General features: G+C 38.6%; 1 protein-coding gene across 1 annotated transcript in view; it reads right to left on the bottom strand.

Moving 5' to 3' along the window:
• pot1 (protection of telomeres 1 homolog) overlaps positions 1–21230 on the bottom strand; it is a 70704-nt gene that overhangs the window by 32955 nt on the left and 16519 nt on the right. Inside the window, exons 4-10 of the mRNA XM_069162422.1 lie at positions 19155–19255; positions 12565–12672; positions 10183–10257; positions 6262–6388; positions 3174–3304; positions 2702–2998; positions 42–197 (exon numbers count right to left, since the gene is read on the bottom strand). Coding sequence (XP_069018523.1) covers positions 42–197; positions 2702–2998; positions 3174–3304; positions 6262–6388; positions 10183–10257; positions 12565–12672; positions 19155–19255 — 995 coding nt within the window. The remainder of the gene's footprint in view (positions 1–41; positions 198–2701; positions 2999–3173; positions 3305–6261; positions 6389–10182; positions 10258–12564; positions 12673–19154; positions 19256–21230) is intronic.

Genomic DNA, 21230 nt, shown 5'->3' with positions numbered 1-21230 from the left:
ACAATCAGTCAAATTCTAGCTTTTTGTCTGAGAGTTCTGACCTTCAGCTGTCTGGCGAACTCCACGTGGTTGTCATAGACGTGGATGTTGGCGATGAGCTTCTCTTTCTCCTTGGAGAAGGAGGACGGTCCTTCGGTGACGTTCGACTCAACAATTACATTCAGCAGGTTGTGAGGACACATGGTTCCGTCCCAGACCTAAAAAACACAAAAAAAAACATGACAAGCGGGGCATATTTCCTACCTGCTAGAGAAAGGGAACATGGTGGTGATCCTGGTCTACTCATCCATTCATAGTTGAACTAGTTGAAGAAAAAGTTCCTAATTTCATTGAATGTTTTACATTATAGATGGAAGTTACTTATTTGTTAACCTCACCTATCCAACAGTGACTCTGTCTATTTTGTTTTTTGGTTGCCATGTTTTTTATGTGTTTCTTTCTTTTTCAATGTCGAATTGGTGGTCACCAAGCCTGTACTTGGTTGGGATCAAGTAGAGAGATATTCTGTCAATTTATGATCTTAATCTTTTTAGGGCTCGAGAACATCCTAATCTACTATGGCTTTTAGTTATTCCTTTACAATGCTCCAAAAAGCTTTCTTTACATTTAGAAGATATGCATATCTAATCTTTCTGAAAATGCCTGTTTTGATTTGAAAATACACCTCTGTCTTGGTTGTATTTGTTGTTGTGTTAAAAGGCTCAGAGCAGCTTCAGAAATCAGTGAGAGCAGACTGGCAGCAGACCAGCAGTCACTGCCAAATCCTGTTTAAATCTATCTTCTCTATCAGCCCCACTGGCAGGAAACCAGCCATCATTTACAGTCTCATTTCTGAGATGGCAAGTAAAACTACACAGAACATGGATAAAAAAAAAATAAAAAAAAAACATGAGATCTCCTCCCATTGAGCCCACCAGACAGTGATATAGATTTACTACAAGACACTTGAAGACCGAGGGAAAACAGCTCCATTACTCCAAGGAGAAAACAAACAAACAATACAAACTACATGTTTCATGATAAAAGAAGGTTAAAGATTATTTTTAAGGCAAGGAAGGAATTGGAACAAAACAGCAGCACAGCATCCCAATAAGTCACATCAACATCAGAACAGAAAAAAAAAAGTGGGGAATAAAAACAAGATGGTAGGAAGAAATGGAAGCTGAAAATAAACATAGTCAAGGAAAGTCTCATCATGACTGGGGATGCATTTTGAACACAGGGATGTTCTGGCCTGTTGTTTTATTGGCAGGAAACTGGCACGCACTAAAAATATACAAGGGGCAATGAAAAAGTTTGCAAATGGTGTGCATCACCATGATGTGCTTGGAGCAGGTGGAAGCTATAACCCTCGTGAAAACATATACTTAGCCACGCAGGTTTTTACTTTCCCCCTGCCCCGTGCACATCACGGTGCAGCAGTGTTTGCAAACAAAAGTGGAAGTCCCTGAAGTTTTTGATTGCCCCTTGTATATTTTTAGTGCGTGAGGTTTCCTGCCAATAAACAACAGACCGGAAAATGCCTGTGTTGTTGTGACTGTCACAAGCGTGTGTAGGCAGCGATGTCCATTCAATTGATACTCATTGAAAGCATCAGTATATTTTCTTGGGTGGTGTCCTACATCTTTACTGTGTGTCTCAAATGGGCAGTGAGACGAGAGGGAACAGCTGACGTTCCACACACTCTTTGTGTGTCTTCTGGATGGGAAACCAACAGGTCAGTCCTTGTTGTAGAGTAAAGGTAGCAGCTTTTTACAAAACTGACAAACATCTTCATGTTTGAAGGACTATCTAAATCAGCTCTTGCTCACTACTTTCCTGCATTTCCATTTCCTCGATTAGTTTACTGATAGGAGAAGCAATAGCTGATCAGAAAGGCAATGCCACCAATTTCCAATAGATTTTCTTTTATTATAAAATGTAAACTGCACTAATATGAAGTATATGTGAGTAGCCTGTACTGAGATCTCCCCATTCATTTTACTCCAAAACACTGTTACAAAATCCAGGCTCTACTTTAAACTACAGACCGTCCTTCCTCATTTTCTGGAGGTCCACCTCACAAGAAGCCAGGGTGAAGCCTGTCCTGTAACGAGCCTGGGGAGCAGCATTGTGACGGAACGAAGTTACAATCCACCGTCACATCATCCATAGATTTGTGAAATGCCATTTTGACGCTTTGGCACTTTGGCTGTCCAACTTTACATGGCTTCTTATACCGGTGACCTGACTGCACACAAAGCTTGTCAATCAAAACATACCTCTCTTGAAGTCTTATATCCAACTACTTATGGAATTACTTTCAGAAGGACCACCAGACCACTGTTCAGTAGGGAATTTAGTTAATTACAACATAACAAATGGTGGAAAAGCGTATTGACTTAGTGTTTCGTAAGAGAAGTTGACACTTTTTGAATAGGAGTGTATTGGAGCCAAAGTTTTTTTTGGAGCCAGCCTCTTTAGTAGTATTATTACACTTTATGGCACTTCCGCACTGGCTTCAGTTCTTAGACCCAAAGCTTACATCAACTTTTTATAGTCTTTGGATGGGACAAATTGCAAAGATTTCTGATTATTTAAGGATTTGTCCCTTTCATATAATATAAACTAACACATACGTTTGTATGTTCCCCCTGGTCATAGGTAACCAACAGGAAAATAATTTGTACTTGTGAAAAGAGCTTTTCTGTAGCTTTCTTACCCTCAGCAGGGTGCAGGTGGTGTCCATGGGGGCTTTGGCCAGGAGCTGGCAGGTCAGGTCGAAGTAAGCTTTGGGCTTAACTGCAGACAGAGGGATTGCAGCGGGAACCAGGGGGAGGAGAGTCTGGCTTGCGGCCCATGATCGCAGCTCCTCCACTGTCCGCCGGTCCTCCTGGTCGAAGTGGAAGGATCGGCTGGTTGTCCGCGGCTCCACAGCTCCACCCACTGCCCCATCAAAGGTGACTACAGAGAAGCCGAAGGTGTTGACCAGTGTCATGGAGTCATTGAAGAAACTAGCCTGTGAAAAACATGTTTGATTATTTATCACTGATCTCATTACCATTGAATAATTCATCCTTATTAGACATTCTCAGTTTATGAACAATTCTAGTGATTATAGATGTTTTAATTCCTCCCTTCCATGTTACAAAAAAATATGCAGTGACAATAAATAGTTGTTTGTAAGGCTGGACCTTGACTCTGTGCATACGGACGATGTCTCCAATTTGAAAGATTTTGGGATGGTCATCCAGCTTCTCACAGAAAATGGTGCAGGCCACCTTCTGGTTGGACTGATCAATGATCTTCAGGCTGGAGCAGAAATCTGGAGAGAAAAAGTCCTGCTGTCAAAATAAAAAGTCTAGTTCATGAAAGCCAAGGACTGAATACAGTTCAGCGGTTTTTCACTATTTTATGAATAAATATAAGTAAAACTTAAACTGATAAATAAGAGGTGAAGGATTATCATTTATCATTTTCTAAAAAAATAAAATTAAAAAAAGCCTTACCTCTGATGGTTTATTATTTTGTAATTAAAACTATGTGCATTATATTAACACTTCATGTCATGTCACTTTATTTACAAGGCACAGTTAAAAATAACACAAGCTGACCGAAACGTTGCAGAGCTTTCAAGGCAAAGTTTTAAGAAAAGGCAGCACAGGTAAGGAAACTGGATACAAGATTGAAGATGAGATCAAAATAACAAATTTCACTTAGATTCTTGAGGATTTAAGAAACTAACACAACTTATCAAAGCTGTCAGGTATTGTATTGATTAATTCCTGGTGGCCAAAACAACAATCTCAGACTTGACCTGAAGTTACCCTTAAATGGAAATTTCAGTTACCAGTCATTTGTACATTACATCTTGCGTACTCGAGGCAGCCATGATGTGCAGGTGAACGGGGAGTTTGAAGTAAGTATATCTCCGGCCTATCGCTACTGTGAATATGCAACATGGTTCACTTGATCAGTTGGAAAATTGATCCACATGGAGTTGCAAAGGGATCTCCATTGTAATGGGTGCTCTAAGTGCTTACTTTCTATAAGCTCATAACAAGAAAAAGTATCCAAGCCTCGAATTTCAAAGCTAAAACAACCAAATATGTGACATTTTTGCTGAATTGACAAACAATTATTCGATTGTGAAAATATCTTTTGATACATTTTCTGTGGCTTGACTCATCGATTCATTAACTAATCGTTGTTGCTCTATTGGAGTTTGTGCACGTTATCTATGTGCATCCATCTGAAAGGATTATTTCTGTGTGAATATGACCGTGTATTTTAGTGCATCTTTCTTTAATGTCTTATCAGATGGATTTTTCTAATATCTTTGTTTACTTTAAAAGAAGCCTGAGTGCCGCAAAAGATAATGGCAAAGTCTGGACAGTTTCCAGCTTTTTCTTTATTATCCGTCCCAAATATAGACAAAGACACAAAGACATACACTTCATCATCCTGTGCCGCATAGCTGCAGGTCGACTTGGACTGAATTGTCTGGTGTTTATTGCCCTATCGCCATTCCCACTGCTCTTCTTTCATAATGAGGGCTAACCTCAAGTCTAACTGCTTCTTCTTTACATCATGACGATGTCATTTGTGAACACGAAAATTAAGTAAATGACTGCACATTGTTCCAGAGGATCAGTGGATTCAATTTGTACAGCTTCCTCTGATGATGACAAGAATTGAAGCTCTTAAAGTCGGAGGAGCAGCCTGTTCAAACCCAGACATCCGTTATTAAAACATCAACACATACACTGAAAATATGTTTTGCCATCCAGCTCTGCTACCTCTAAACACCTCCACGAGTGTGTTACTGGAATAATCAGACATTTCTGTCCAATAACACTGTGCTGCAGTGTATGCTTTCACTTAGCGCTGATCAAGCTTTTATGGCTGAATGAAAGATTTTCCCTTCCATTCTTATTTGTCTGTCAGGTCATTTCTGCCACATAAAAGGTTGTGTTCTTTATGTTTCTGGCACCGTTTATCAATAACCACCAGATTGTCTGTCAATTTTAGCCACATGTCCCACTAAAGTTTCAGACACGGATACTGAGCATTTTAACGTCTCTGTCCGTGGTGCTGAAAAGTTGTGCACTCACTTGGTATAGTTTCAGAGTAACTTTTCTGAAGAAGAATTCAACAGTGCTGTGACAGTTACGTAATGATAAACCTCCGAAAATAATATCAGAATGCATATGTAAACAGAAGTTAGGAACCGGAGAAAATCTATTAACGGAATAGTGAATACTATAAAGTATTTTGAAAAATATGCGAAAACATCCAAATTCCAGTTATGATTACATATATTACAGCTGCATTACTGATACTCAATTATGATCTTATTCTTCAAGTTTTATTTACAATTATGGCAGAAAGTATAATTAGAAAGTATAACTACCATATTTCCCATGTATGTTTACTGTAGCTCTATTGTTCATCGTAACTTTGCAGTCACCAGCTTTTGTGTTGCAAAGAGGAGTTGCAAAAAACTGCATGTGAACAGTGTATATGTATTTCTTTTCAGGATTAAATGCAAAAAAAAAAGTTTTATGGAAAGGTCAGAGGAGCTTGCACTGATTTTATGCTACTCATTTCCCTGAATCTCTATGATGAAGAAGGAGAGCGCAAAGTCAACGTGACAGATCGAGTCGCAATCAGACTGCGTAGGTAGTAGTCAGTGTAAGTAAAGTCAATACATTTTTTCGACAAGTCGCTAGGGTATCATTCGCTATATTCACTCTTCATGTTTTGGGGGGCATATTTAATTAGAGATTAGACCTCAAAAAGCAGCATGTTTGGGGGCTTGTCTGGTTTGATTGACATGCCTGGTCTCAATTGATTGACAGGCAGCCCGCCCCAACAAGGTCAGGAGCAAATTCACCGGTGAACCTGAGTCACGTACATTGTTGTGATTATGTTTTTCCATGAAAAAAAACTTTCGTTGAAAGTAGCAATGTGTGCAATATTTTGGTTTACAGCTAAACACTTGCAAAATGATTCTTTACCACCAGCCACAGTTGTACTTCTGTGTTTAGTGCTAATTAGCAAACAGTAGTACGCTAACACACTTAACTTAGATAGTGAACATGGAAAACATCACACTTGCACAATCTTAGCATTGTCTGTGTGAGCATGTTTGTATGTTCTCATTACAAACTCCAATTTTCCAAAGTACAGTCTCTCAGAGCCACTAGCATGAACTCTTGTTCGGTTTGAAAAAAAAAAAGAAGCAAAGTCTAAACTCTCGTCTGTTTTTTTTTGGCTGACCTGTGCCGCGGCTCTTGAACGGCTGTTTGAAGAACACCACTACGCCGTACACGTTGACGATAGATCCAGTCTTCAGGTCGCCGAGTCGTAAATACGAGTACTTTGGTGCCTTTGTTGTACTGGCAACCTGAGGAGAAACAAAACTGTATTTTAAGATGCATAATCAGCCCAGATTAGCATGCCATGCTGTATGCTAATGTTAGCATGTAAATACTTACCCTAATACAACAACATTTATTTGCCATACGTTTTTTTGACCAAAGCATACATTACCGTCCCGCATTCACACACCCATTGAGAGTGTGTGGCAGGACACTGTGAAGTCCAGTGTGGTATATCATTGCTATATTTTAACTGGAACAACAGACAGCCCTTCCACCAGCAAGTATAAAACAATAACCAGCTACACATGGCAGTTACATTGTAACTCACTTAACATGTTTTATGTTGCTGCGGAGAGGAGGCAGCATTAAGTCGGGGTTTCACCAACAACTCGATTTTGTCTACATCTACTACTTCATTTACAGATTCACAGGAGCTAATGTGTTAAACTGTAACTTCCTGCAATTATTGCAAAGTTTTGAGTTTCAAACTGATTATGAACATGAGGTTTCAAACAATGAATCAGTAATGAATCATTTGTTTTCCATTATTGACAGATTTTTAAATCTTGGCATTTAACCAAAAGAATGTCATTCCTCATAAATGCTAAAAGCTTAAAGCTTTGGAAACAACTGATCTGAGAAGCTAATAGGTTCCGAATTTACACCATCATCCATCTCCCTTAGCTTCTCCCATAAAACATGGTATTCAGAGAATAATGAAAATTGGAAAAATTAATACATGCTTATAAAAGAGGATATCAGAGAGAAAAAGCCTGTCCGCCATCTATTTTTACTTGCGTTTTCTCTATAGTACAGAAATAATCATTAATAATCAGAATCTGCTTTGAAACCTTTAAACTTTGATCACAGGTTTCTGAGGAGCTAATCTCTTACTGTGTGGTATTCTTTGTTGTATGTTGTTCCATTTTAAAACCTCTTTGTTGTTTCCTTTCCTTTGCTTAACATTTATTTTCCGTGTTTGTAAGCGCTTTTATACACTCACCGGCCACTTTATTAGGTACACCTTGCTAGTACGGGGTTGGACCACCTTTTGCCTACAGAACCGCCTTAATTCTTTGTGGCATAGATTCAACAAGGTGCTGGAAACATTCCTCAGAGATTTCGGTCCATATTGACATGATAGCATCACACAGTTGCTGCAGATTTGTCGGCTGCACATCCATGATGCGAATCTCCCGTTCCACCACATCCCAAAGGTTCTATTGGATTGAGATCTGGTGACTATGGAGGTCGTTGGAGTACAGTGAACTCATTGTCATGTTCAAGAAACCAGGTTGAGATGATTTGAGCTTTGTGACATGGCGCATTATCCTGCTGGAAGTAGCCATCAGAAGATGGTCCACTGTGGTCATAAAGGGATGGACACGGTCAGCAACAATACTCAGGTAGGCTGTGGCGTTGAAACAATGCTCAATTGATACTAAGGGGCCCAAAGTGTGCCAAGAAAATATCCCCCCCACCATTACACCACTACCACCAGCCTGAACCGTTGATACAAGGCAGGATCGATCCACGCTTTAATATTGTTTACGCCAAATTCTGAGTCCCTGTCTTTTTCCACACTTTTGGTTATTGTTAATTTTGGTCTCATCTGTACAGAAAACTTGAATTTAACCTTTCTGCCTTGTGGATGTTTGTTTTTTTCCGGTAGAGTCCAATTTAGCAGCTGGTGAGTTTTGGATGTTGCAGTAGAGCCTCAGTATTTCTGCAAAGGGTGGATTGAGATACTCCACTTGCACTTTCTACACTCACAGACCTTTTTTTTTTTTCTACACAGCCCCAAAGATTTTTCAGCCATCAGCTGCATGAAACCTGTCCTGTGTTTACGTTCAAGCCCACCCGAGGTCTCTTCTTTGTTCAGAGCTTTCGACACTGCTGTACTTGACATATCCATTTCCTCTGCTGTGGTTCTCAATGACTGTTTTTATTTTTCCTTCTTAGAGCTGAACTAATTTTCTGTCAAAGTCAGCTCTCTGGTCTTCATGTTATTGTCTGCCTTCTTGCCCCAAATGCAATGTCAACAGAAGAAAAGACAACCTGAAATAAAGGCTGGACACCCACTGCCCTTTTATGTGTTCTCTTATGTTTGCGCTTTTGAAAAAAGTACTCAACATAAAAATGTCTTGTATAAAATGAAATAAAATGAAAAAGTGTGATAAAAAAAAAAAATCAAATGCCTGAAGTTGTAAAAACATCAAATTTCACTTTACAATGGCATAGTAAATAGTTTTGGATAACAGCAAACAGTTTGATTTTAAGCTGCTGTTGTTGTTTTTGTTTTAATTCAACTGAATGCAAATGCAGGTGTATGTAAGCCACTGGACCAAAGTTGGCAAACATCTAAGGCTCAAATTTTAGGTTTAAGGGGCCCTAAGTGTCGGGTTACAGTCATTCAAATTAGCTTGTACAAAGAATTTTCCTGCAACGTCAGAAACCAAAAGTGTTTAGAGTTGTTTTAAACTACTAGCACTCTTGGAGGCAGGGTAAAAAGCCAGCCATCTTATGGAGATATTTTATGTTTGAGTTCTACACAAAAATACCACTACGTAAATGGTATCAAAGAGCATTTGGAACACATTTTTTATTGACTTTGCTGTCGAGAATTGTTCAATTTCAATAGCATTGGTACTGACAACCACATTTCTGGTGTTGGGGGCATCCCTGCTAGAAAGTTAAGTTTAAACCAAGGCTTCTTTCTCACCTTCACGCAGCTGGAAGTATATCGCAACATGAGGTGGGTGGGAACGTCCAATTATTGGATTCGGAAAATTACAGACTTGTTAGGAAAATGACACACACAATCCAATCTCAGAAAGATGTGAGGGGAGGGGAGTTCCCGAAGCTATGCAACAATCTGATAAGTGCTCCTGATTAAGAATATTGGCCCTTCGACTCCTTCCCGTGAGGTACTGGGTACAGGCCGAAACTATTACAGAAACGCAGCGCGCGCCAGCTTTTGAAAGCTTGTTAGCGTGACACATTCCCGGAGGAAGCTGCCTCAGTGTGTGTCTATGATTACAATGGTATTTCTTAAGCTTCATTTCTGTTGCATTTAATTTGGAATGGAACAGGTGTAATTGCGTTCTTGTCACTGGCTCATTGTTATAAGCCCGTTATTCCCTACATCATTTACAATTTTGATAAAGGTGGAAGTAAAAATGGTGATTTATACTTGACATTTTCCAATCTCATTCTTGCCTGGAGATGTTGCATCTTTCCAAAAATCTCTTATTTATAGAGCCAAAGGTTGATTCTTTTGGCCTCAGAGTTGTGCATCTTTTTCAGTAAATTTAGGGATTTTTTTTTTTTTTAAGATAGACATATCCTCGGGCTTAAGGGGCTACCACGGTGTACATCCAGGACTGTGTGTCTGATTATGGAATGATCACCTCATTATCAGTGCAAATTTTGATTTTAGGTTCTGCATCCTTGTTGCTAAAAAGTACTGAAACTTTTAATACTGCACTTTAGAAAGTTTAGTTCAGATGCTGTTATTTTCAAACTACAACATTATCCTCATAATATCACGGCATTTCCTTATAATTGTAAGAATTGATTTAAAATATTTCAATTTATTTTTCACACTGGCCCTAATATTGCATTCTAAAAGCTGCCCCTATGTTTCTCCACTAATCTATACAAATTCGGAGCAAAGGAATATTTATTAAAAATAATAGGGTTAATAAGCAGTTATTACATTACATACTATTGGCAGCCGGCCAAGGACATGACAGATACAAGACCTCCACAACACATTCCAGCAGCCTTCTTGGCTAACCAGGCCTCTGACTCTGACCTCAAAGGATGCTGCGGACCTCCTCTTGCGGGTTGGCGAGGATCTGGGGTCAGGAGGAGGCAGCGGGCGGGACACCTTACGGACGACAGGAGACAAAGATGAGGTGTTACGGTGAAATTGTGTTTTTTCCAGTTCTCTTTGCAGTGGACAGTCAACAAAGCAGACGCACAGCAAAGGTGAGAATAAAGTATCAGCTGTCAAATAATCTCATGAGGGAAATGTATCTTGATCAACGATGAAGCCAATTATATTTATACAGCCCAAAAGCACAAATTTGTCTAAAGTGTCTTTATCCACATTACATATTATGCTGTACAGTCAAAGTGCAACTACAAACACAAAGTCACGAGTCTCAGGCGTACAGATTGTGAAAGTACCTGCTATTTTGTATGAAAGTGGAATATAAATGAGAGCATGGCGATTAAAAAAAAATTCCCTCTTAGCAAAGCAAGCTGCTAATCTCTTCGCTCTGAAACTGCTGTGTCAATGACAACAACAGCTCAACAAATGAAAAGAGGCTTCTCTAAAAAAGCAACACAGAAAACCCCACAGATGATTTTAGAGTTTATGAGTTTTAGTTCTCTTCTGCATTAATGATAGAAGAGAAGCATTAAAAAAAAGAACTCCCAGATGTGAACGGTCACATAAAATCGTAATATGTGACGATAAGACCTGGGCTGTAATGCATTTCGGTAATAAAACATGAAATGCTGATTTTGCTAAAGAGACAGTCGAGAGACGAGGCAATGGAACACAGGATTAAAGAGCTGGTTCAATCTAACATCTCCCTTATCAAACAGAATACGAGTGCGATGTAGGGGTCACAAGAGCTGATACTTCAGTACCAAGTCAGTACTAGGGATGGGCATTTCAAGCAAAACTACTATTCGAAATTCACTCGGAACTATATGATTTTTAATTGAATGCTCGCCTCCACCAGCACCTCATCTTTATTTATGTTTTGAAGGAGTTCCACAGAACTTTCTGATGGCTGTAGTTGTCTTCGCATGTTTCCCGACATTCTTCTTCTCTTATGTTATTTAATGGCTGCTGGCGGGCAGCTTTTTAGACTCATTACAGCCACATTATGACTGAAGTAGTACATTACAACCAGGCACTGGTAAACACGGGAAATAGCTCTGGAAATGAGGAAGAACGATAGTTGCATAGACAAAGAAATTTTGTAGATTATAACGACTATTCAAATATTCCACATTCGTGCCCCATCCCTAGGCAGTACCAAAATATTGAAAACGTGACCGTACTTTTAACCTGCAGTACCCATAACAACAGACCAGCAGGTAACAACAATATGAAGAAGGGCGTCGACAAGTGCAGGTGCCTGGAAAAAACATGGATGTAAACTGGCACTTGATTGGTTGGCGGAGGCATACAACCGTGAGACGCTAATTCTAGTTTTGATTTAAATAACAGTTTACCATGGTGTGTACTGTGTTCTGGCGCAACACTTCTCTAATCATACGCTGTGGATTCATCAACATATGTTTCCTGCTGCCTTATGACAGCTGGAGGGGTTTAAAGAATTGAAGAAGGAGCTTTCCACATAGTATAAAGCAGCTGTGGACAACAGGTACTGTTAGAATCACCGATAAGACTTATGGATTAATGAATACCGATTTATTGCTATTCTTGCTTTAAATACAATAATAATAAAAACAAATTTGCCCATTTAAACAGGATTTACCAATTTGAAACTTGGCATCAGGACTAACAGAAAGTGTCAGATGTCAGGTTTTAATTGCATTACAATGGTTCTTTGTGAGCAATGAGTCCCAGTGATTTTTTTTTTTTATAACAGATGAAGAATGGCGGCGAGCTGATTCACTTGAAGAAACTTGATGAGTTGTTAAAATCCTGCTGAGTGTCATCTGAACGCTGCTTCATTAGAGTGATACAAGTCAAAATTAATCTGACCTATTATTTAAAGCATTAACATGGTCAATGCCACTAATATGCTTAAATTTGACAGCAGACCAATAAATAGTGCTGAATCTGAAAAATGTACACTGTATGTACAGTATACTGGAATTTAAGTTATTTTTTAGCTTGCATTAGTAGTTATTTATCTATCCAAAAATCAACATATAAGAAGCAGGTCTCTGTTGAGAAAAACTTTTTGCATCATTGACACACACACACACACACACACACACACACACACACACGACATTTGAGCAGTAAATGTCTACCAAGGGTCACAAACTCATTGGGGGTCACCTGATCATAATTGTGGGTGTCAGGGCACCACTATTGAACCAAACCAGTCTGCTTGGATTTAAAACACCTTTAGTACAAATGAAGAATAAGCCAACTCGCACATGTATATATACAGATAGTAATCCAATCTTTAAAAGTCCTCACATAAACGCAGGCGTCACATCCCGACAGCAGCAAGTTACAGGGGTGGATCTTGTCTTTATGAACGGTGGGATTTTTGCCCACAGTGAAGCCAGAGGCCAACACCACATCCTGCAGGGAAACACAAGATAAACAATAACAAGAAGAGAAATCATGGATTAAAAGTGGGAGTAAAGAGAGAGATAAATATACATCATTCTTCCCAGAGGGAGGACAGATTGAAGCAGCAGATGTTGGATCCTAGGAGACATTAAAAGCAAGACGTCACAACAAGTCACATATGATAAGCTGGTGTGAAAAGTGGAGATTGTCTTTTGTATAGCGTGTCAACTGCCCCCGAGACGGCTTTAAAGCCTGCGCTCAGGGCTAACAAAGGGACAGCAGATAGTCTGAATAATCACGTTACAGAGACACACTGCCTGACAAGACCTCTGTGATCTACGGCTGAGCGTAGCAGCTCAGGCCGCGATGACTTCCTGCCTTCACCGAGCTTTATGGAGCTTTGAGTTCTATCAAGACGCCGCTGGAGGGAAACCGAAAAACACAGCGAGATGCTGCTGTGGAGGATTATCCCTGACGTGTTTCACCGTCTCGGCAGAACACGTACAGATTCAACTCTGTAAACAACATCACTGTGTACAGAAGTGTCAGTATCAGAGTGGATTTAAGAGTGTCACAGTGAGATGGCGCTCTAATGAGTCATAGTCACTTTAAGTTTAGCAGAACTATTGCTAAGTGTCACACCTGAGCCCTGATACACGAGGAAACAAGCTATCTGAACAGAACAACAGATCTCATCAGCATCCGGTCTTTGAAGCGAACATCGAAGCAGTTTTTTTTAAGATTTCTGTTGACTTTTTTACACCTGTGGTTACACTGGTAACAGCAAGGGCAGATTAATACTACACGGAGGCCAGTTCCACAGACACGCGAGACTGGTCCACAATGTTAAGACTGAAATTCAATCTTAGATTAGTTTAATACAAATTAGAGAGTTTGACAAACAATAACTCCTTATTTTAAACCTTAAAAATTATTATCTCTGTTCTCATGGTGACACTAACCTGCACCTGCTGATAAAAGGCAGAAAAACATGATTTGTGGTTTGCTGATAATTGTGTGGAGCGAGCAATGAGAAGTGATAGGCAGGCTGATGAAGATGACTGACTGACACATGGTTGTTATTTTGACTTTATTCTTCTTGTAAAATATATTGTTAACTTTTAAAGTGTAGTTTTCTTCTGGAGTGAAGGGAGGTGAGTGTTTTGATGCGGTTGTTCGGTTGGCAAATTTTTTTTTTTGTTTGGAAAAAAAAAATCTGAATTCATTCAAAATGCCAATGGAGAATTAGTCCAACTCAAGAGGTAAACAACTTTGTGCAACAAATGAATGCATCTGTTTGACTGATGTTTGACTATTGGTTAGATCTAAACCAGGGTCAAAGTCTCTATCTTTGTGAAACTGGTCCCAGAATTCTGGAGGAAACAAACACTGTTTAAGTAGCGTCTTTATCACAAATACAACAAATAAGCTACACAGCAAATTCACATCTTTGGAATAAACTCTGAGTTCAAATCAACTCTTTTTGCTTGTACATGCGAGACCATCGAATGCACTCTCAAGCAGAGTGGAAGTAACTCTTTTGTTGGAGTTGATCTTTTAACACTTTTCAGGAGTTGAACCTTGATCTCTTTGGGAGTTAAAACTCGACTCCCATGGAGTAAAATTGTACTTTAACCTTGAGTTGTTTGAATGTGAACTCTTTCACAGTGTTAACAGTCAACATTTAAAAGTGTGTATTGTTTGACATGGAGTTAAAATTCCATCACCCTATAAAAGGTTTTAGGTAAGACTGACAACAAGATAACAACATATTCAACACAAATTTATATTTAACAATTATGTGCAGTGTGATTATATGCAGTGTGAAACAATTAATGATGCATGAAAACTTTGCATAACTAGGTACAAACTGTCACAACATATTAGTGCCACTGTGATTGGTATATGTTACGTTCCTACCTTGTACACTTATGGTTTTGAATGATAGCCCCATTTTCTTTATCATCACGTCTTCATTGAAATATTGATAAACAGCATGTTTTAACAAAACAAAATATAATTTCTGCCCATCACTTTGATTTAATTTGGTTGATTTATTCTCAAAAGTTACAAAGAAATAACTAAGGCATCCTGGGAAATGCTAATACGGCAACAAAGCTGTGCAGTCAACACCGGGAGTCGTGTTGAATCATGTTCCTCAACACTCGGCGAACAAACACCAGAATATTACCCACCAAAGAGTAACACTGAACACAAGCTGTAGTCTAACTTAGAAAATAAACTCCCAAAATCAAACGCTTCGTTTAACTCCAGGATATTCACTCTAGAAATTTGCTGTGTCCTGATGACAAATCTAGTGTTTCCTGTGGCTTCTTCAAAATAAAAGCTACATCATGTTCTGTCAGTCAAATGCTTTGTGAAGCAGCAACATTAGTAGTAACTGAAATAACTGTTTTTAAAGACAGATAATTACTAGATGTGAATACATTAAATTGCTGCTGCAGTAAATCTAGACGATGAATAAATAGAATAAAAAATGGGTTTTAACGTTCTCGTTAACGAAGCAAAATAATTCAGATTTATCACAATTGAGGTCATATTGTTGTACTTTTTACCGTACTGTTTGTATATACAAATGAAATGGTTTAGATAATATGGATAGACTGCCAGTAGAAATGTCCTTCTGTTTTTTGTTTTTTTTAAAGCATTGGATATTCAAGTTATCCAAACAATAATAAGTTATCACAGCTTGGTGTACATTTCTTCAAACATGTAAATGAATGTATCTTATTCTAGAGATTAATGTTGTGCTCACATGAATCACACTCCGTTTATTACCTTATTCAAAAGTTTTAAGATCCAGAAAAATGTCATTTCCACTGACACTTTCCAAAAAGCTAAACTTTGTTTTTAATGAAAATAACATAATGCAATCTGAATGGCAACATAATGAATATTCATTTTAAAAATGCTTTCAACCTGTTCCTCATTCAACCCTCTGAGCCTTAAAGGACCCAGTTTCAAAAGAGTAACTTCTCCAAACTTCTCTCTGTGAGACAAGGACACACTCTTTAGTCGTACTTATTCTCTGATAAAATAAATATATGCTGTATAAATACAGAAGAAAAAAAAACCATTTTAATCCAAACAGAATAATGGGTTTGGGGTAAGTAGTTTCTAAGACAAGCATCAATCTTTATTTATGAAGTTAGTTTTGTGTCTCATTTATGAAAGCATGAAAGACAAGAAGATTTGAGAAGCTGGTTTCATAAGCAAAATTCTCAATTCTGTGACCAAAATGAACATAACTATAAGAGAAAATTAGTTTGCAATACACACAATTGGATTTTCAGATCACAGTTTTACATTTAGAGAAATTTGCTTTCAAAACTGTATTTTATACTTGCAAAAGAAGTGGGTCTGACACATTGTCACAGTAACCTAATGGGGCAGTCTTGGATATTGGAGGGTTTTGATGACAACAGCTGTGCAAATGAAGATGTACCCGAGATTGCTGATGATGAGGAGGAATTAGGTTTTGTGGCAATCATGACGCGGACCATTTAAAAGCAGAATCAGAGCAGAGAAATATTATGGCACCATTGTCAAAACACGTCCAACTGGTGCCCCAAGAGACGTTCGGACTGATGAGGGAAATCTTCAACATAGATCCTCAACTGCTCTCCTTTAAATGCACATGTAGTTTTTTGGGGGACATGTTTTCATTGTAAAACCAGAAGTTCTTACAAATTAGCCTGGAAAACAGCCTTTGGCTGGCAAAAATAAAAGACGTCCTACGGCTTCACAAAACTAACACTTGCTCACAAAGTTCTCCCGGCTTGTGTAGTTTTGTGATAGAATATGGGTTTGTACGTTTTTCAAAACATTAAAGGAGTTGCCATAGCAAATTGCACTCCAAAACCTGTTTAAAAGTCTTAAAATAAACATGACATACATATAAAATGAATGCATTTTTGTATATATTTTGTCTTTATTTTTTAAGATGAAGTGCTGTGTGCTTCACTACAGCTGTACGTAATCTAACACACAATACCACTAACAATAACCATAATCATTGTCATCATGATCATCATCATGAAAAAAGGGCTCCGGGATCTCTATCAGACTGTTATCAGCAAATATCCAAATCTAGGTAACGGAATCAGATCAGCACTGAAAGCTTAATGTGAAAATGCTGTGTTCTCTGTTTTAAGTAGTGGCTAGTATGACACGATACACTTGTAATAACGGACTTTATGCTGTGAAAATGTACATTACATCCTACTGAATTTATCAAGGCATCAGTTGAACGATGAAGTGTTGAGTTTGTATTCACTCAAACTCAGGACAGGAGAAAACATTGAACACAATTAAATATACAGTTGAAACCAGAAGTTTACATACACTGTGCAAAAAGACACATAAGACTTTTTTTCTCACTGTCTGAAGTTAAATCAGACTAAACCTCTCCTTTTTCAGGTCCGTTAGGATTACCAAAATTATTTAACTTTTGCTAAATGTCACAATAATGAGAAAGATAATTTCTTAGATAATTTTATATTACTTTCTTTGAGGTCAAAAGTTTACATACACCAAAAGTACTATGTCTTTAAACAACGTGGGCAAGCCCAGATGATGATGTCATGGCTTTTGAAGCTCCTGATAGGTTAACTGACAATATGTGAGTTAATTGAAGGCACACCTGGGGATGTATTTTAAGGCCACACCTCAAACACTCTGCTTCCTTGTTTGAAATCATGGGAAAGTCAAAAGAAATCAGCCAAGAAATCAGGGAGAGAATCGTGGAACTCCACAAGTCTGGTTCATCCCTGGGTGCAATTTCCAGATGCTTGAAGGTGCCACGTTCATCTGTGCAAACAATTATACGCAAGTATAAACATGGGAATGTCCAGCCATCACACCGCTCAGGAAGGAGACGGACTCTGTGTCCCAGAGATGAACGTGTTTTGGTCCGACATGTGCAAATCAACCCCAGAACAAAAGCTAAAGACCTTGTGAAGATGATGGCTGAAGCTGGTAAGAAAGTGTCATTATCCACAGTAAAATGAGTCCTGCACCGACATGGGCTGAAAGGCTACTCAGCAGGAAGGAAGCCATTATTCCTAAAGAAACATAAAAAAGCCAGATTACAGTTTGCAAAAAGACACCAAGACAAAGACCTTAACTTCTGGAGACATGTCCTGTGGTCTGATGAAACTAAAGTGGAGCTGTTTGGCCATAATGACCACCGTTACATTTGGAGGAAAAAGGGGGAAGCTTGTAGACCTGAAAACATCATCCCAACTGTGAAGCATGGAGGTGGCAGCATCATGTTGTGGGGCTGTTTTGCTGCAGCAGGAACTGGAGCTCTTCATAAAATAGACGGCATCATGAAGAAAGAACATTACCTGGAAATATTAAGGCAACATCTCAGGACATCAGCCAGGAAGCTAAAACTTGGGTGCAAATGGGTCTTCCAAATGGACAATGACCCGAAGCATACTGCCAAAATAGTTAAAAAGTGGCTTGAGGACAACAAAGTCAATGTCTTGGAGTGGCCATCACAAAGCCCTGACCTGAATCCCATCGAAAATTTGTGGGCAGATCTGAAAAGGCGTGTGCGAGCGAGGCGGCCAACAAACCTGACTCAGTTAAACCAGTTCTGTCAGGAGGAATGGGCCAGAATTCCAGCAGAGTACTGTAAGATGCTTGTGGAAGGATACCCAAAACGTTTGACCCAAGTCATGCAGTTCAAAGGCAATGCTACTAAATACTAAGGAACTGTATGTAAACTTTTGACCTTGAAGAAAGTAATGAAAAATTCTCTAAAATATTCTCTTTCTCATTATTGTGACATTTAGCAAAAGTTAAATAATTTTGGTAATCCTAACGGACCTGAAACAGGAGAGGTTTAGTCTGATTTAACTTCAGACAGTGAGAAAAAAAGTGTTATGTGTCTTTTTGCACAGTGTATGTAAACTTCTGGTTTCAACTGTATTTATAAAAACAGGAGTAACCAAAAATAGACACCTATCAGTAATATAATCCTGTTTCAAGTGAAGACACGGGTCTTTGAATAGGTAAAGGCCACTATCCGCTTTTTTGTGAGAGAGACATTACAATGAAGTTAGAGTTGTCTGAGGAGTCAAAGAATGTGTGAACTCTGCCAGCTAACAGAGACACCACTTGAGTGACAGAGGGGAGAAGAGGTAACAAAAAATAACTCAAACTGTAAATTACATTCTGCAGTCACACACACCACACATCATTCAGCATGTGAACTTCATCATCAACACCATATCACAGGATGTAATACGTGCTCCATACATCAGGTGTGTATGTGACCCAATATTCGTAGTTTAGAAAAATCCCTATCAATACTTTTTCAGTTTTTCAAAGAAACACTGACACTTGAAAATGACACAGTGACTGCTGGAGCTCCATGTGTATTTTATTTTCTGAAGGGAAACTTCTAAAATCAGTGATGACTGTAGTTTAACATCCTACCTTTGATGAATGATCGAACCTACCCCTTGATTGACAGCTTGACTGAAATTCTTGGCCAGCGCTCCGCTGAGGACAACGTTGATGGACATGTTCTGAAAGGAGACGTTCAGCGAAGAGTCTTCTTCTGAAAACCAGATGCAGAACATGTTGGAATGAAGAATCAGCATTCAGATCAGGAAGATGAAACAAAATGTCATATGTGACAGATACGAATTTGTTTTCATGAATGTTACACATTAGTCACAGGGGACAGTCATTAGTTATTATTCAGTTAGGGGACTCAGTATTGGATTTATTTGACAGCTTCTGTGATTAACTTTTACTCCCTCTGGAGTGAAAACAATTTGTCTATTAATTGATTATCAGAAAATGAATTGTCATATTAATTGCCTATATTTTGATAGTTGTCTTTTCAATTGTGGAGAAATACTGATTCTTTGACGCGTTAATAAATTGAATATATTTGAGCTTCAGATTGACTGACAATAAATTAGTAAGAATAATAATAATAGGTTGTTTTGCCTTTTATAGAAACACTGGGGCTGTCAGCTTTTCAAAAGTGTCAAGTTTCAGCAAATGAGTGGCAGATGAACAGATTTGTTGTCATTATAACAGTATGAACACATAAGATGTCAAATCACTGACAATACAGATGTGGGCCTTGTTCATCCTGCAGCTGGAGACACAGACAAATTGTCAGAGTTGAAATGAATAAAAGGAATGATGTCGCTGCCACAATAGCCCTTCGTGGCCCTTTAATCAGGCTGCTCAGAGATAAGGAATCCACAAACGAGACAACAATGAGACACACTGGCCTCCATCTGCTCCTACAATCCAGGCAAGACAGACACACGGACACACACACACACACACACTGCAGTTTTTACGTGGGTTTTAGGCTCCTGAGTGCATGATTGGTTTCATAATGTATTTTAAGTACAGTCCAGGCTAAATGTTCACAGCAGAAGCAGGCAGCTGCTGGAATTATGAGCCTGAATTGATTCACAAAATGGAAAAAAAATAAATTGTGTAATAAGATATGTATCATGTAGATTTAACAGAGCGCAAAAAACTAAAAATTATTCAAGTTAGCAGAGTGGAGCACCAAGCCACAGCATAGACTAACGTTTTTACAAAAGACCTTTAACCCCTAACATTGGTCAGTAACCTGAAATTTGTATTCATTATTTTTATACAGGAAGAGGGCAGCAAAGATGTTTTCAAGTTGATGCATTTAACAAGTTAAATCAAAAAGCCCCAAAAGCCAAAAACATGTTACCCTCTCTCTTCTTTTTTTCTTTGTTTGATGATGATAAGAATCAGAAGATGCCAACACCTGGTAATAAGCCACATTTCCACTAAATGTCCCAATAACTTTTTGTTTGATGAACTAATATCTATTAACAGAAAAGGTTTCTTCAGCCTTTTTGTTATCGGTGTTTCCACTGCAGACCAAAGCTCTTCCAAAATTACTCAAACTAGTGCCAACTATTTGAAAACCCACCGTTTTACATTTTTCCGCCTGAAAATAAAAAAAACAATGATGATCTTATTTTCAAGTAGACCTTCTTAGGGCAGATGGACATCTCAAATTTGCACTTAATCTATTTTTTTTTCTTTTTTAGATGCCACAATGTGAATCACTCACACATGAATATGGTTTAGCTTGAAATGCCCATATCGAGCCCAGATAAAACAAAACAGGTCCAAACCATGATACTATCACCACCACAGATAGGATACGTTACTTACATTGAAATGCAGTGTTTTCCCTTCTTACATTTTTTTTTAATTTTTTTATTTAAACCAAGAATTTTTATTTTTGTCTCATCTTGATAGGAAACATTTTTCCACTTGTCCACGTGATCTTTGGCAAACTTTCGACAGAGAGCAACATTGTTTTTGGAGAGTAGTGGCTTTCTCCTTGCAACCCTGCCAAGCACACCATTGTTGTTCAGAATTATTTTTCACTGATGGTGGACTCAAACATTAACATTTAAGCCAATGCCAGAGAGGCCTTCAGTTGCTGAGAAGTTACAGTGGGTTCCTTTGTGACCTCGCGGACTGTTACATGCCTTAATCTCTAACTGATCTTTGTT

This window comes from Embiotoca jacksoni, unplaced genomic scaffold, assembly GCF_022577435.1.
Source record: "Embiotoca jacksoni isolate LCO1_2020_lvr unplaced genomic scaffold, fEmbJac1.0.p SCAF_3, whole genome shotgun sequence".
In the NCBI taxonomy this organism is placed as follows: Eukaryota; Metazoa; Chordata; class Actinopteri; family Embiotocidae; genus Embiotoca; species Embiotoca jacksoni.
Note: the sequence above shows the minus strand (reverse complement) of the source record. Positions and strands in the feature narration are given on the sequence as shown.